The sequence below is a fragment of the Diabrotica virgifera genome, chromosome 2, assembly GCF_917563875.1.
Source record: "Diabrotica virgifera virgifera chromosome 2, PGI_DIABVI_V3a".
NCBI classification, from domain to species: domain Eukaryota; kingdom Metazoa; phylum Arthropoda; class Insecta; order Coleoptera; family Chrysomelidae; genus Diabrotica; species Diabrotica virgifera.
In genome coordinates this window covers 36804555-36823354 of record NC_065444.1, presented here as the reverse complement: position 1 = coordinate 36823354, position 18800 = coordinate 36804555, and the positions used below count along the sequence as shown (strand labels likewise).

The window sequence follows — 18800 nt, the reverse complement described above, 5'->3', positions numbered from 1 at the left end:
AATTTTATTTTTATCATGATCTTTCTTACTCTGTGCGTCTCCTGTAGTTTCAGGAACTCCCCTAATCAAAAAATTTTTTGAACGTGACATGCGGTCAGTGGCTTCATTGACAATGCTGTCAGTAAATTCAGGTTTTGCAATCGAATCAAGTGTATTTAATTTATTATTTAGTTGAGATAATTTAGTATCGAAATCTTCAATTGTTCGTATTTTCTGGCCCAACATCACCAGAAACGAAGATCTACTACACCTGACCGAACAAAAGAGGTAGAAAATGAAATAAAGTCCAGAAAGTGGGAATGGATTGATCACACACTCCGAACAAATAGCTCCAGTATTGCAAAGACTGCCCTAGAGTGGAATCCCCAAGGAAAAAAAAGAGGTAGCTCAGCACAAATTTGGAGAAGATCCATCATGGATGAGATAGGGAGCCTTCAAGTATTACGTAACGCAGTTTGGGGGGAGGGGGTCTTGTAAAACGTTACGGCGCGTTACATGGGGGAGGGGGGTTCGAACAGCGCGTTACGTAACATTCTTTTTTTTTTAGTTCACAAAGAAAAAGTTTTCCTTTGGTTGGCTGTATACCATGTAATACAAAAAGCAGTAAAATCCTGTATAAAAGGTATATTTAAAAACCCTCAAAAGGACCTTATCAGAACATTTTAACTTAAATGAAAAAAAACTACGGAATCTCTTTTATGTTTTACATAGACTCCTGAATTGTATTATGTTGCACCCTCACGCTCCGCTCATGTTCCTACAACAGGACAATAGTACCTATTCAAGTGAAAAAATCTTAAAATTTGTAACACAGATGAAGCACAGTAACATGTGTTTCCAATAATTAGATGGACCTGTCTCCACAACAAAAGATTAAAAGATACAGATGTTATTTAAGAGGTTGCAGAGGGAATTACATGTTCATAAATCATGTATGTTTTCTGGAATCGTTTTCTGCGTTTTCATTAATGTTTTAAATACGCAAATTTTCAAATTATTTAAAAATGTCTTTAAATAAAAACCATTAAATACAGAATCCACTATATTGATACTTAGTTTAGAAAATTGATAGATATTTAAAAAATAATAATACCCTTATTTAAAGTGTGATTTCTGAATTATGAATTTCAAAGTTTTATGTGATTAATATCTTGACGAAAATTATACATAATTTCAAAATTTCACCTTGTATTATTCAAATAGACCCTACATAATACACATTTTTGAGATGAGGTTGTTAAGCAGCTTCTAAAAACAAAAATATACAGGGTGTTTAATTAAAATCAAAGATAGTGGACTATGCTAGACATGAGTGAATCACCCTGTATATTCAAATTTATGTTTAAATAGTCCATAGTTGAATTTAAAAGTTGACGTATCCTAGCGTTTTTATAATTTTCTAAAATAATGACACATGACAACAATTATATTCCATAAGTGGTTTCCATACATTATAATTTTAAATGATCACCCTGTATTATTCATAAAGACCATACAATCATATTGTTAAGCAGCTTTTAAAAATATAAAAATATACAGGGTGTTAAAAAATAAAGCTTATGGACTACGGTAGGCTTGCATGAATCACCCTGTATATTTAAATTTATGTTTAAAAAGCACACATTTTATATATAAAAATCTTCGGGTCTCAGCGTTTTTTTAAATCGATGAAAACAAGGACAGAAATAATTTTATTTCATAAGTGCCTTCTTATATATACAGGGTGTTTTAGAAAAAGGTAACACGATCTCTAACATAGGTGAAAAACTGAAAAATAATTGGGGTTTGCTTAGTATAAAATTTTTGTAACGGCATGCGTTTTCACGATACAGGGCTTTGAAGAACCAAAAACTTTACACATTTTTTCACTATTTTTCCGAAACTACTGGCAACATCGTATATTATTTGTTATACTTACAAAAATTTTTACTAAGCAAAATAAAATATTGAAATAATAAATACGTTATTTTATTTCAAGTTTTTATTAAAAAAGATAAAATAGAAGAATGCATAAGAAGAACAATAAAGGATGAAGCCAAAAATGTATGTAAGGATGGGGCCAAGCAGGGAAGATGTAAATGTAAATGTAAAATTAGTAATAAAATATTATTATTCTAAGTTTTGGACATATTTCATGCCATGGGACATGAAATTACGATTGGCAGGGATAACCAGACACATGAACTAAAAAGAAGAATCGTTCTTGGGTGGGCAGCATTTGGAAAACTGAGAGAAACTTTTAAAATTTACATGGGGGGAGGGGGGTCAAAAATCTTCAAAAATTGCGTTACGTAATACTTAAACGCTCCCATAAGAGGTCAAGGAAAGTTTTGGAATGAAGTGAAGACCTTAGCCCAAAATAGAACTCGATGGCTCGTTTTCACTGAAGCTCTATGCTCCATTTATGAGTTCAATAACTTTATAAATATATACGTCATTTGGAAAATATAAGACCAACAGTTGATTAACACTAGTTGACGTTACGAATACTTACGGCAAATCCAACTTCTAGGACAACAAAGAGTCTCTCCTTCGACTTCTGAATAGTAAGGTGCACAATAGCTTGAAACTTCTCTTTGGTTCCTCACTTGGACATCACAAAACCGTCTCTTGCAGTGAGGAGCCTTTAACTTTCCGTTAAAGTTTTTAGGACAAATACAGTGGGTGCACGTGTCTTTTGGGTAGAACCTCTCACCCTCTAATATTGTCTTTCCGTCAACTTCGCATTTGCCAGGCTGGTCTTGAGCTAAATTGTGGAGAATTTCTTTAAATGTGGTGAAAATAAACAATTATTTTTATATAACAATAGCATATTAAAAAACCTTTTTTTGTTTTGAAGTTATACTTATTTAGGAGCGATTAGGAAAAATGTTGAGGGTTAATTTTCACGATGCGCGCACACACTGACAGAAAAGAGCAACAGTCTGAAGTTAGTTTCTAAATAAATCCCAGGCCTAACCATGGGATGGCGCCTCGAACGAATTTTTTATTTAACATAGGTTACACCCCTAAAAATAATCAACGCCCTTAAGCATGATATAGACAATGAAGTACAGGGTGAGATGATCCTAATCCCAAATTTTTATGTAAATCGATGCAAGCCGAAATAATTATTTTAGGATAAGTAAATTTTTTATATTCAGCTCCAACAAGTTTTAAGGGTTGAAATATTATGATAGTATTTAAAGCATAAAACAATCATTATGTATCTAATAAGAACCAAATGTTGACAATATTAAAGTTTAAAATGTTTAAAAGATTAGACATTTTTGAACTAGGTAATAAAAATTACTTACGGCATATTTGTCCATCAGAGCAGCATTTATCCAATGTGTACTTCCTATAACAATCTTTTTGAAAAGGAAATCCCAACCGCTGGGGACAATCTAAAATTGCGCACGTGAATTTTCCCCTAAAAAATAACGAAATTAAAATCAACTATTTTAAATGGGAAATAAGCCACAATTTTACTAAAAAAATTATTTTATTAACGTTTCGACGTCCACATCGGATGTCGTTGTCAAAATACAAAATATTAATAAATTCAAACAAAAAGTTGTTGTTTAGTAAAAAATTCTTCTAATAATTTATTTAATCTGACTCATTTTTTTTTATTTTTATTTAAAACACAAAACCACATCAACCGCGCAGGGTTATTAGTGGATATAACAATACATAGTATTACATTAAATATGTACATTAATATGTATATTATTACTTTTAAATATGTTAACACTGATGAAACTTTTTTGGTGAGGATTGTCTTGAGGTCATCGTCTGTGATTCTATGGGATCTTCTTTCTTTTTGAAATTGAGGTCACTCTTAATGTGATTGGCTCAGCTTCTAGGTCTGTTCTTACAAAGATGGCTACTCCACCACTTGCCTGTTGTGCTATTCTGTTTTTTGGAAAACATTGGTAGTTTTGAAGATTAATATTGGATTGCTTAAAATGAGTTTCTTGAAGACATAAGATCTTAGGGCATGTTTCATTTATTAGAAGTTTTAATTGTTCTAAATGGGTGTAGAACCCATTGATATTCCACTGTAATATATAGGGGTTAGACATTTTCGAGTTCTGACTGAGAATGTGTTTCATCGGTCTCTTCTGTGGAAGAGAAATTATTGGGGCTTAGTTTCTTTCTTAATCGAGTTATATTATTTTTTAATTTTGAATTGTGGGTATAAGCGTGAACAAAATTAAGGATCTGAATTAATTCGGCTCTTTCGTTCAAATAGTTTTTTGAGGTTATTTCGGGATGTTTTGCGTTTAATGTGTTTTCGAGAAAGTCACATATTTCGTCGAAGTTAAGGACAAATGGTGGTGATCTGTTTGTGATTTTGTCTTTAATTGTCTCTAGGGAAAGTAAAAGTTCATCTCGAGAATTTCTTTTAGACGTTTTGGTTTTTTTCTTTGATTTCCTTGTTACTGGAGAAGTGAAGATATGAGAATCGGTCTGTGTAGTATTTTCGTTGATTTCTGGAGACGATGAGATGAGCCTTTTTAGATGTTTTGTGACGTTTGGAATAATTTTAGGTTGTGTTATTTCTAATGGAGTAAGATTGCTGATCTTGTTGAAAGTTGATGATGTTGGGATTTTTAAAGTGTTTGTTTCATTTGTATTATTTGTAGGTCTTGACATGTCGTCAGTTTCTATGGTAGATTCTAATTGGTTATTAGAGACCTGTATGTCTGGATCTGATCTAATATGTTTTGGGAAGATGCTGGATGATCGTTAGAGGTGGATATTAAGGCTTTGTCAGAAGGTTTTTGTTCTGTTTGGTTATAAGGTAGATTTGTTATATATTGTCTGTTTTGGGAGATTTCTGGAGGAGCTTTAGAAGTGGTTGGATTAGAATTGGTTGGGTCAGGATTTGTTGTATTAGAAGTGGGTGGATTAGAATTGGTTGAGTCAAGATTGGTTGTATTAGAAGTGGTTGCATTAGAAGTGATTGTATTAGCATTGTCAGGACATTCTGTTTCCTGGTGACCAATAGTCTTGCATTTTGAACAGTTGAATCCTTCTATAGAAAGGTATAGTCTGTAAGTGGTATTATCATGAGAGATCATGAAAGAATCGGGAATGGACATATTTTCTAAAGGTGTGATAAATGTTTGCCTTCTAAAACTCAAGACATGGCTGTATTCGCTTTCAGGCATTCCTACCCTAAGAAAAGTCATTTTAGAGACGGCGTTTATACCCATTTTACGTAGTTCTTGTTCAATTAACGTGGTTGGAACAGAAGGACCAGCGTTTGATATTATCAGTCTTTGAGCTGGAGTGATAAGTCTTCTTATTTCTACTTGAGATTCTTTTATATTGACGTATTTGTGGGAATGCAGCAATGAATCAACCATATTTTTAGAAGAGAGATATATACATATTCTATTATTGGCTATTCTGGAAGCGAAAGATACGTTACGTGGACCAACTATTGAACCGACGGCTATGATGTACTCTTGAACTTTGGTTCCTTCAATACTAGAAAGAACTATGGCTTCGTCTTTTGTTGGTTGTTTAAACGTGTTAACAACACTGGAATATGAGATGTGAGATGTAGTTTGGGTAGTGTTCATGGTGTTATTCGAAGTCATGTTTGATTAATTTTGGAGACGTTGCAAGGCCGGCCCTGTCGCCGGTTCAAAAACCGGTGTGGATCTTGGCCCAAAACTGGTCCTATTTATATTTCTTGGATATTTTATAGGTTATATTATTATTAATATAAATATAATATGATGTGGTTTTTGGTACTCACGTCAGGTTTGCGAGGTTTACATGGTGTTTCCACTATAACAATGTGGAGGAACTAACAAAATAATTTTAAACTGTGTTTTTATCATTTAAAAACTGATAAATTTCGCAGCGGTTTACAACGTGATGTATATTATCATTGTCAGGACCGTACTCCTGACTCATTTATATCGGCAATTCAGACATATATTATACATTTTAAGTCTCGAAAGAAACAGATAGTAAAAAGAGAAAAATCAAGCGTTAACTTATTTAAAAGACTATTCAATTCCCTATATAGTTATATAAACATCGACACAATTATTTATATAGGGTGTCAAAAAATTTTTGTTGAATTAAATTAATTGACACAAAAAGAAGAATGTATGTAATTTATTTGATTCAAAATAGATTTTACTACTGTCAGAAAATGGAGAAAAACGTTTAATTCACAAATAAATATTGAAAAAAAATGAATATCCATTTTCAATTTCGTTGCAACACGAAACTACAGCCGCATCATTATTCCAGTTCAATCAGAGAGTGCAACAAGTACCTCTACCGGTTTCGAAACTTATTAGTCTCTCATCAGGAGGCACATATGCCGCTCTCTCTGACCCAACTAGGACAATCCGCGGCGTGCAGCCACGGATTGCAACGAACGAAATGGCAAGGATGCCCTAGCGGCAACTGCTATCAAAAAACTAAGTTTTCAATCTAATTGCACATAAAACAACATCCAAAAATGTTATTTTACATCCTACCAGACTGAAAACAATGGGAACCTCCTCTGGTAACACCTCCGAGGCTTCTACAATTTCAAGCCATAATGGATGCTGAGACTAAGGAAGATGAGGGAATTTTACAATTTATAATTCACGTCCCATCTGCTCAACGCGGTAAAGTTCCAGCGAGAATGGTTCCCTTCGTACTCCAATCGGAGTAAACATGTAAATCAAAAATGAATATCCATTTTCAATTTCGTTGCAACACGAAACTACAGCCGCCGAAACTATGATTTACAATTTACATGTTTACTCCCATTGGAGTACGAAGCGAACCATTCTCGTTGGAACTTTACCGCGCTGAGCAGATGGGACGTGAATTATACATTGTAAAATTCCCTCATCTTCCTTAGTCTCAGCATCCGTTAAGGCTTGCAAATTGTAGAAGCCTCGGAGATGTTACCAGAGAAGGTTCCCATTGTTTTCGGTCTGGTAGGATGTAGAATAACATTTTTGGATGTTGTTTTATGTGCTATTGGATTCAAAACTTAGTTTTTTGATAACAGTTGCCGCTAGGCATCCCTGCCATTTCGTTCGTTGCAATCCGTGGCTGCACGCCGGGGATTGTCCTAGTTGGGTCAGAGAGAGCAGCATATGTGCATCCTGATGAGAGACTAATAAGTTTCGAAACCGGTAGAGGTGCTTGCTGCACTCTCTGATTGAACTGGAATAATGATGCGGCTGTAGTTTCGTGTTGCAACGAAATTGAAAATGGATATTCATTTTTGATTTACATGTTTACTCCGATTGGAGTACGAAGGGAACCATTCTCGTTGGAACTTTACCGCACTGAGCAGATGGGACGTGAATTATAAATTGTAAAATTCCCTCATCTTCCTTAGTCTCAGCATCCGAGAAGGTTCCCATTGTTTTCAGTCTGGTAGGATGTAGAATAACATTTTTGGATGTTGTTTTATGTGCTATTAGATTGAAAACTTAGTTCTTTTGGAATAAATATTTCTTTTCGCTTCAATTGAATGTTCATATTGTCAAGAGGCAGGTGGGTGGCAGCTTGAACATGGAATTTAAGCAAAAAGCGATTTATTTGTTAAATAATAATTTTTTTCTGTTTTCTGACATCAGTAATAGTACATTGTTTACCGGGTAGGAAAAGCTTAACATTCCTGGACGACTGTGAAGATTGCTAAGTCGAGGCGCAAGCCGAGACTTAGCAACACAGAGTCCAGGAATGTGGCTTTTCCTACGAGGTAAACATACTATTTTTCCGCAAATCGTTTAAAATTCAACAGATATTGATTGATTTAAAAAAAACGCGATAATTTTATTCCCAAATAAATGGTGCTTTGAAATTCCTAATAAAATTACTTGGGTTACTATGGAAACGTATTGAGGTTGAATTGTCAAACTTGACGCTTATAAATTTAATTGCTGGTGTTCTCGAAAGTAAAATGATAAGTGATGATGAAATTTACATTCCTGGGACTCCTCCAGAGCTGGTTGAGGCAATGAATACTGCTTCATTAGAATTATTGCCAAAGAAATCAAGAGAAAAGTACGAAAATGCATACAGACGTTTTATGGATTATCGCATGAGTAAAAATATGTATTATCATTTATGTAGAACACTAACAACTGTACGGAAATATCATTTCCTTTACAGTAAGGAAATGACATTCCCTTACAGTAAGGAAGTCCTGACTTTTTCTTCAAGAAATTTTGACAGGAATGTCAAAATTTCCTGGCGATTTGCGGAAAAAGGTATTTGAATTAAATAAATTACAATCTTTTTTGTCAAATGACAAAAAGTATGAGGTGTATGAGATGTGCGTTTTTCGAAGAATGCTGAAAATCGCTTGGACAGAGCACGTGACCAACAACGAGGTGCTGAGAAGAATGGGGACTGAGAGAGAACTCCTAAATATTGTAAAAAACAGAAAAACGAGTTATCTAGGATATATTTACAGAGAAGAAAAATACAACTTTTTACGACTCATAATGGAAGGGAAAAAGGAAGGGAGAAGAGGTCCAGAAAGAAGAAAATGCTCCTGACCGAAGTACGTAAGAGACTGGGCAGGCACGGACACACATTCTATACTAATCATAGCTGAAGATAGAGAGCGATTTGCTGTAGTTATAGCCAGTGGTGTAGTGGCAAAATTTTCAGTGTGGGAACGCTAAATACTGACTTACAATCCAATTCTGAGGGGTACCCCCTCCCCCCACATAAAGAGCGGGGGGTCCGGTTCGGGGGGCCTGTAGCCTATGGAATGGATGATAAAATTTTCACAGGGAAGAAGAAAAAATATAAGATGTAACATGTTTTTATGTATACGTTTACTAACAAATTCAAACACAAAGATTAAAAACTGAACATATTCAATAAAATTTTTTAATGTATTTACAAATAAATGGCAAATGCATCTTCTTCCTCTTTGTCAGGTTGGAGGTTGGCTCGTCGAGTTCTAGTATCATCAGCTGTACGGTGTCGTCTTAACCATGCCTTGACGTAATTCTCTGGTTTCCATGTCTGGATACTTGGTCCATTCAACTTGATAAACATCAATGCTGATACGTGCTCGATGGTCAGTTTTGACCGTGTTGGCGATATAATAATATTCATGTGACTAAAGCCACGTTCACACTCTGCTGAACTGCAAGGAATAAGCTTTGTGCAGTTTATCAGTGGGTTTAAGTCCTTCGGAATCGTAGTGCTGTTTTCCAGGTAATCTCTGAAGCTGTTCTTAATTTTGTTGGCATTCAACCTAAATCTTGCACAGAGATGTTCGATTTCTTGTTCACCGTATCCAACATATTTCTCTGGAGGCCAGTTGTTACTTTCAAGTACTTTCAGTTCTGAAAGGAGATATTCATACTCTTTTTCATAATCATAATTGTTCCCTGTGGCTTTATTAGATGGTTCGTTACTGCTTCTTGTTGTGAAAAGTCTCCGTTTTAGGTTGTTAATAACACTTGATAGCAACTGCTGGTCATTAATAGCAGTTATTTTGTTGCTACTTGTTAAGGGAACATGACAAAAATTACCAGTGATTGCAGCTCTCTTGGCCTCAAGGGTCTTAGTTCCAGGTTTTTCTTTAAGGCACTCGAAAAAAGCAATTGACCTTCTTATGAGTTTGTCTGCATAAACAACAGTTGCCTCCCTATTTTGAAGACATTCTGAAACCATTGTTAATTCAGCTAATATGTCATACATTATCGCCAAATCTGACAGAAACTGAGTTGATGTCAAGCGCCTAATCAACCCACCGTACATTGCTCGTTCGGTTGTTGTTCTGTTCTTGTCTTCTTGGGCCTTCTTAAAATGGGAGTACAATGCTTGATATCCATACCAAACGGCCATAACAGTTTTAAATGAACTGGAAACCCATCTCGTGCCCAAAATGCGACCAACTTTCTGTAGTTGCAAATCAAGCTCACTAGCACACTCGGCTAGTTCTCTTTGGTTTTTAGGCGATTTACTATACAGAGTGTACAGTTTGTCCATAAACATTTGAAAATGGTTAATAGCCCCAACGTCATTGATAGAGTCACTCACAGCTAACTCTATCCTATGGTTCATGCAATGCCAAGGAACAATGTTGGGAAACTGTTGTAGTAGCTTTTCTACGACGCCAGATTTTTTACCTAACATGACGCGCCATCACAGGCAAATGCAACTAAATTCTCTTTTAGGTAGTCAAAATCAAACCCATATTTTTTCAAACAACCTAAAAGTGCCTCAAAAATAGAATCAGCAGTTTGGTTAGGCAATTCAATTAGGTCTAAGAATAAGACATGTGGTGGCAAATCTTTGCTGGTTTCACATTTTAAATAAACAATCAAGGTAGATTTATCACTTAAGCTTGTAGATTCATCGATCAAAATCGAAATTTTACCTGAAATGCTTTTCACCTGTTGAGTAATTCGCTTTTTCATTTCATGAGAAATATGGTCAATGATTTCAGTTGCACTAAATCTAGAGTGTAATCCTACACCAATGTCTACACCATTCATTTTCTGAAGTTGCAAAAGTTTAGAATAATCAGAAAAGGGCCTATCATTTTTTGCCAAATATTAAGCTGATCGAAATACTTTAATTTTTGATTCTAGATTGGAAACGTTCATTTTATCACAAACGTTTTCAATAGTTTCCTCGTTCGCCTTAGCGGTTATGCTCTCAGCAGTCAAGTGGGCTGATGATTGCTTGTGAAGAAAAATTTTTTTTCTTAGGGAAGTAAGTTGGGCAGACTTACTAGACCCATTGAATGTTATTGCAAATGTGCACCATTCTTTAGAAATTGATGTACGTTCCTTTTTAAAAGCACCAAGATGAGAAACGGTGCTACATAATGTACAGCCTAATGAACCGTTTTTGCAACCCAACCATGGGAAGGCTTCTTTTTTGCGTTCCCACATATCAATAGTCCATATAGAAGGCCATTCTGATTTATTTTGTTTATCATGCTCATGCATATTCGAAGACGAACTTACAGAAGAATTACTTTCAGTTCCTGCCTGTAAATCACTTTTTTCATCTGAAGACACACGAAGAGAAGTAGAATTTTTCCCTGAAAGAGATACACCGAAATCATTTACTTCTTCACCTTTATCTTCATTTGGTTGCTTAGAAAAGAACGAAAACAGTGCTTTTTGATTTTTCTTTGACGGCTCCATGTTCGATTGGATACTATTAGAATAACACAATTAATTGTTAAAGTAATACCGCGCACGATAACCTCACTAACAAACAAAATAAAGAGAACAGTCAAATCAGCGCGTCACCACTCACCATTTGCCAAACGAACGAGAGTAGCGTCTAGCGTGACTGCCGAGGTGCCGAGTGCCAACTGCAGAAGTATGGTGTGGGTATTGACCACGTATTGACCCCTTCCCTCCTACTCGCTCCCCTCTTTCTCTGTCGCACGTGAAAGAGGGAGGGGGCTAAACTGCGCCCCGGATACCGGCTAGCACCGCGCCGACGATGACACGACGGCAAAGTTGTGACAACGAACTACCTACTTAATCTTAATCTAAGAAAACAATTAGAATATTGAAATTCGGGTAGGTATGGTGCATGGGTGCGGGCTGATGCCTCAAATCAATATATGCACTCACCCACTCACACATTTTTTAAGATATTATTTTATCTACTTGCGTAAGTGATTTTAATTTTATTTGTTAGGGTGAAGTGGGGTAGATGTAATCTCGGGGAAAGTGTAATCAGGCATTCTATAATATTTTTTTTTTTAGTAAATTAAACCAGTGTGGGAACGCCGTTCCCACGCGTTCCCGCTCCACTACACCCCTGGTTATAGCCAACCTTCAGTAATGGAGAAGGCAGCTTAAGAATAAGAAATTAAATAAATCTATCTATCTATCTATCTATCTATCTATCTATCTATTGAATCTATCACTTATTTACTAAACAGCACACTTACGGTATAGTAACTGGAATAGTATCTGGTTTGAATATATTCGTAATGGCTGTATCAAGGTCATCGGGTTCGTAGGGAACATCTTCTGTGCAGAAGCACCCGACGTTGCACCTACCGAAATCAATGTCTGTTGAACGAGTTGTGGTGCTAATTTCTTTACCTCTAAATAAACAGGTATTGTTCCGGACAGCCAAGTCGCATTCATATTTGATTGGACAACTTTTGCCTGGAGCCTGGATTGGAGTGCATCCTACGTCTTCGTAGAGGAGGATACCCAGTTTATCGCATTCATCATTTGATCCTTGAATAGAAAATAATATTATAAGTAGATGTTACAGTTCAAGTTGATTCTCAGTTAGAGTTGACTTTTCCTAGTTCGAGTCAACTCCAACTGAAACGAGCAGTAAAAGTTGATTTGAAAAATTTAAATCAACTTTTACTAGTTGAAGTTGACTCTTCCTAACTCTTGTTAGTAAAATTAGATTATACAATTTATACGAGTATAATCTTGCGTGCATTTTTGATGAGTGTGCGTCTCTTTGTTTTGACCGTTTCGACTACTTATTAGTCCAGGTGTCACGTCGCCCACGTTAGGTAAATTATTCTGATTCGATTTTGTTGCACAAACTTACTCAAACAAATACATCCTTATAACAAATAAACAGTGTCAGGCGGTACCGCGGTCGAACAATTGTTTAACCAATTTTTGTTAACCAAATTCACAAAAATAATTCTTATCTACTCTACCTCATATTATGTATAAGTTTTTATTGTGTGAAAATTGTAAATATAGATAGCAGTACATGAAGGGTTTAAAGTGTGCCTGAAGTAATAATGTTATTTAAATGAGATTTACTTTTTCGCACTGTTTTTTAGAACACTTTCATATAATCAAATATCCTTAACTTTCGCCTTGTCATGGTGATGACATGTGAGCAATAAATTACAAAAAAGTTTTGACAGTTTTTTGGTTCGACAGAAGTTTGAATTTTTAAATGTCAAAGTTCTAAAAAATTGTAAAATAGGAATTTATTCCAATGACGAAGAGTTCCAGTTTTTTTATTTGTTTTTTGGTAGATAAAATATTGTATGAAACTGTGCTCTGTGCTTTGCGCTCTTAGGCGATGTATAGCACTCGGCCCGCTCGTGCTCTAAACATCGCGTGCGTGCGCAAAAAGCATACTTCACGAACTTTTTTATAAATAACTAAAGTATTTCACTCCGGACAAATTTTTTTAGATTATTTTGGTCATTCGGAGCAAAAAAGGTCTCTTGTGATTTTTCTCTAAAATTGCTAGTTTTCGAGTTATACGCGGTTTAAAATTTGAAAAATACGAAATGACCATTTTTAAGGCTTAATAACTCGATTAAAAACTATTATTATGAAAGTCAGAAAGTCACCTAATCAAAGTTTAAAGCCTCCCCTACAAGATCCTGAATAAATTTTTGTCATTATTTTATTACTAAGCTGTTATTTTTAATTATCAACAATGAGCGCTAAAAGCGTATTGAGGCGGCCGTCAATGTGACCTCCTCGTCAATGTGAGATCCTCCATTCCGACCGTCCACTGGTGCATCTCAGTCGCACTCACATTGACAGCCGCCTCAGTACGCTCCTAGCGCTCATTGTTAATAATTAAAAATAACAGCTTAGTAATACAATAATGACAAATATTTCTTCAGTACCTTGTAGGGGGGTCGTTAAAATTTGATTTGGTGACTTTCTGACTTTCATAATAATAATTTTTAACTGAGTTATTAAGCCGTGAAAATGGTAATTTTCGCATTTTTCAAATTTTAAATCGCGTATAACTCGAGAACGATAAATTTTACAGAAAAATCACAAAATATTTCTTTTGCTCCGAATGACCCAAATTAATGACGTAAAAAAATGTCCGAAGTGATTTTTTTTTTGTGATTTTGTTTAAAAACATTGTTTAAACAATTTTTCGACTACGGTACCGTAATTTTATTCATTATAAAAAATACACAACATTTTTTAAACAAATTATCAAATATTGAATTTAATCCAAACAATATTTTAGTAAGTTTTGACATAAACAGTTTATTTACAAATGTGCCATTAGATAAAACTTAAAACATAATCAAAACGAAATTAGAGAATGATAATACATACATTGAAAACTAGGACAAGACTAAATGTATCAGCTATAATGGAGTTATTGACATTGTGTACTAATAATACCTATTTTCAACTAAATAATTAATTATATAAACAAAATTTTGGTGTAGCAATGGGCTCTGCTTTATCTCCATTATTGGCTAATATATTTATGGAGGATTTCGAAACTAATATAATTTCTAAACAAAATTTAAAACCCACAGTATGGTGGAGATATGTAGATGATGTGTTTTCAATATGGCCGAATAGATCAGAATTGTTGGATACATTCCTAAATATTATAAACGATCAAGAAGAAACAATAAAATTTACAATGGAAAAGGAATATAATAACACCCTACTTTTCGTCGATATTTTAGTCTCAAAGAGGATACTGGATATGAGACTCAAGTGTATAGAAAACCAACACATACCAACAGATATCTCAATTACAAATCAAATCACAACATCAACGTTAAAAAGGGAATCATTAAATAATTATAGTATTTTTACTACAAAAGCGATATTACGTAGGTCAAAATTTTTGACGTAAGAGAACTGTCAAAACATTAGAATGTGACTTTTCATTATTGCCATGTTTATTATAAACATGCAATAATGAAAAGTCACATTCTAATGTTTTGACAGTTCTCTTACGTCAAAAATTTTGACCTACGTAATATCGCTTTTGTAGTAAAAATACTATATATAGAGCCAAAATACTTGTTCTAATGAAAATTCATTCTTAGAAGAAAAACAATTGTTACCATCTGTCTTATTAAAAAATGATTATCCTTTATCGTTTATAAATAAGAAATTGACAAGACTGGATCGAATGAAACAGAACAACTTAGAACGAGATCCTATAGCATTCACAAGAAATAATAGGAAATAAATTCAACTTTTCAACAACATTCAAAACAACAAACACGTTGAGATTTATTTTATCTAAAACTAAACCTAACAGCGAACAAGAAAAAACAAAGAATTGTATTTATAAAATACCTTGTGAATGCGAACAATTTTATTTAGGTGAAACATCAAGACCATTAAACGTTAGAATAAGTGGACATCAGTCTTATATTAAAAATTGAGAATTTGATAGATCTCAAATATGTCAACACACATGGGATAATGAACATAGAGTTCAGTGGAGAGATTCAAGTATAGTCCTGAAAGAAACTGATAGTAAAAAGAGAAAAATCAAAGAAGCGGCTTTAATTATGCTAAATGAAACCAATTGTGTCGCAAATTCCTCGGTAGCATGCAGTAGGATGTGGTTACCCATACTAAAAGAGGAAGTCAGTAGAAAGAAAATACCAGGATTAGTAAGTCAATAACATATCGAGTTAGTACATATTTTATATTTTAGTATTGTTTATATATCTAGGTATGTATTATTAATATTATTTATAATTTAAAATAACATATGTACATATTAAGGTCAGAATTTGGTATTAGTTTTGAGAGTAAAGTACTAAGTAAAGAAACTAAAGTAAGACCTTATCCTTACGATGTCGGGATAATATCACGAGGTTTTTTTCCTCGTGATTTACTAAGGAATCTCTAGTGCGAGAATTTTACTGTCACCATTGCATGTGGTTGTTTTTTTAAAGACAGATCACATGTTATGATTTTTTGTGACGGATATTCTTGAGTTGGGGTTGATTTCATGTAATCGAATGAACTATCTTTCAATAAAGTCGTCCCAGGAACGTAACTTATAAATATTGGCAATATCATTTGTCTGAATTGCCGATATAAATGAGTCAGATTAAATAAATTAGAAGAATTTGTTTACAAAGCAACAACATTTTGTTTAATTCATTAATATTTTTTGTATTTTGACGACACCCGGTTTGGGCGTCGAAACGTTAATAAGATCATTTTTTAAATAAAATTGTGGCTTATTTCCCATCAAAACTAGTTAATTGCAAAAATGCCACAAGAAAATAGCTTCAGAACAACATTACAATCGAAGCCGATAGGAAGACGAAAAAAGGAAGACCTAAAATGAGATAGTTTGATGACGTGGAAGACGACCTGATAACTATGAATGTAAGATAATGGAGGAGATGGGACAAGATAGGTTTGAATGAAAAATCATAGCCAGACAGGCAAATAGCCATCCAGAGTTATGATGCCAAAAGAAAAGGAAGAAGATAAATTAATTGCTTACTAAATATAACTACTGTTCCTCTTTCAATTGCTAATACCAATCTTCATACTTTTTTTTTGAAAAAGTGCGAAGAATGTAGGCCCATATCAATATTTCAATCAACGATGTAGGCTAATAATGAGCCATGTACATATACAACGACATAAAAGGAAATGGAATTGGAAGAAGAATATACAATTTTAATCTATACAGAATATATCAGGTAAGGATATCGTAACATTTATTAAAATAGGACGGTTGTGTTGGATTGGTCATGTGTAAAGAATGAAAGAAGGAGAATTATCAAACCACAACATACCCCCTACAAGCTATTCTGCAAGGAAAAATATTTGAAAAGCGAGGTCCAGGAAGAAGAACATACTGGTTAAAGAAACTCACAACCTGGTTCACAAACATCTGTGCAGATTTTTCGCACTGCTGCAGACACAATAAATATTGCCATGATGATCGCCAACATTCGTCACGGAAAGACACATCACGAAGAAGAACTATCTCCTCGTCGACTTCAAAGCAGCCTATGACGGTGTTAAAGCAGCTGCACTGTATAATGCAATGGGAGACTTTGGGATTCCATCTAAATTCCAATGAAGCTAAAGGAAAAATTCTATAAAACAGCCATAAGGCCGGCTATGATGTACGGAACTGAATGCTCGGCAGTTAAAAAGAAAGACGAATAGCGAATACATGTAGAGGAAATGAGAATGCTTAGATGGATGAGTGGAGTAACAAAAAAGGATAAAATTAGGAATGAGCATATTAGCGGATATCTAGGGCGACACTAATTGATGCCAGAATGAGGGTGCATACGTTAAGATGGTTTGGTCATGTTAAACGTCGAGACGTTAATCACCCAATACGAAGAATTGCTGAAGTGCGAGTTCCTGGAATAAGCAGAAGAGGAAGACCAAAGAAGACCTGGGGAGACGCTTAGGCAGGACAAGTCGATAAAGGGGATTGATGTTTATATGACTCATGATAGAAAGTTATGGAGAAATGGAATTAGGGAAGCCGACCTCGCATAGGGATAATGGCAAAGAGAATGAAGATTGAATGTTGATTATATTTCTTAATTACAGATATAGTGAATATATCGTAACATAAAATAATAAACGCCAAAATCTTAACGAAAACAAAAAATATTAAATTTTACCTACCTTGTACACAATGTAAGTGCAGAGCAAGTGTTACAATACCAAAATTGACCAACGATCTTGACCACATTTTGCCGAATATCAATAAACATTGTTAACAGTCGTTTAAATACTTGCCAATTTTTAAACATAACTAGTTTATAATTTATAACTTATGTTAAAGTCAAGCAGTGCTGGAAATAAAAGGACAGTGTGGGTTTACAGACCTTATGTGGATGCTTTCTGGTTTTGTATTGAGATATGAAATATACGGGGTGGCCGAAAAGTCCCTTTAGAGGAATGAATTGCTTTTGTTAAACTACTTTTTTAAAGGCGCCTATCTTCTAGAGATATTGGCAACCACATTGACCCATTTTATTCTATTCACAGCAGCTCGAAATAGATCAGTTGACGTTAGACCTAAATTTTATTTCCTAAAATTCGCCAGCCAGGATATACGTCTACGTCCAGGGCCACTCTTGCCTCCAATATTGCCTTGTAGAATCAACTGTAGTAGTCAGTAATTATTATTAGGTACGCATATTGTAGTCGAAGTAAGTCAATTTTCCGTTCTTTACGGTGTAAATAATTTCTTTGGCTTTTCTTAGCCTCTGGAGAATACTTATGTTAGTTGTGTGGTGCAGTGGCGGCCCGTGAGGTAGTGCCATAGAGCCATGGCACTACCTTGCTAACTATCCATAAACATATTTTTTATCTTCAAAACTTTTTAATTCCTATTAATTTTTTTGTGTGTATTTCTTTTGATCTTCATAAATTATATAAAATATGGCAACTATGGGCGCAATACCATCCCTGCCGACAGCGGAGAGTATTCGAGAGGAGAATCTCCTTCGCGCCGAAGTCAGTACTGGCACGAGTAAATAGAGAAAGATTTTACGAGCATTATATGTAAGTGGCAGAGAAAGGGCTATATTGGACTATTAGTATACCTTAACATTAGAATCTCTGTGCCAGGCACGAGGGTATGAAGTAGTGATGTAACGAATATTCGCATTCGCATTCGCATTCGCGAATATTCGCATATTTTTGCATATTCGCATTCGCATTCGCATTCGAGAAATTTGTGCGAATGTTTTGCGAATATGAAAATCAGATAAAAAAATAATTTGATGTCTAATATTAGGTTAATAATATTGTTCTGAAGCTATCTTTTACGGCATTTATGTAATTTACTGTTCTAGTTGGAAAATAAGCCACAATTTAACTTGAAAAATAATTTTGTTGAAGTTTCGACTTCCACTTCGAAGGTCGTTATCTAAATATAATAGATAACGACTTCCGAAGTGGAAGTCGAAACGTCAATAAAATCATTTTTCAAGTTTTAATTGTTAATTATTTCCCAATTAGAATAGTAAATAAGGTTATTAAAATCAAAATCTATTCACTTTTCATTTTTCTATTAAGAAAAGGCGACAAAGAGCAATTTGAAAACAACAAATT

The 18800-nt window shown here is 34.5% G+C and overlaps 1 protein-coding gene and 1 long non-coding RNA gene across 2 annotated transcripts in view; both read right to left on the bottom strand.

Moving 5' to 3' along the window:
• The window catches only part of LOC114327410 (uncharacterized), a 76610-nt gene extending 59178 nt beyond the window's left edge, over positions 1 to 17432 (bottom strand). Inside the window, exon 1 of the mRNA XM_050642542.1 lies at positions 17364 to 17432. Coding sequence (XP_050498499.1) covers positions 17364 to 17430 — 67 coding nt within the window. The 5' untranslated portion in view covers positions 17431 to 17432. The remainder of the gene's footprint in view (positions 1 to 17363) is intronic.
• Positions 2714 to 5897, bottom strand: LOC126879493 (uncharacterized). The gene is made up of 3 exons (XR_007696070.1): positions 5756 to 5897; positions 3297 to 3412; positions 2714 to 2746 (listed from the first exon to the last, which is right to left on the bottom strand). It is a non-coding gene; the product is annotated as an uncharacterized LOC126879493 (long non-coding RNA).
• Positions 17433 to 18800: the final 1368 nt, after the last annotated feature.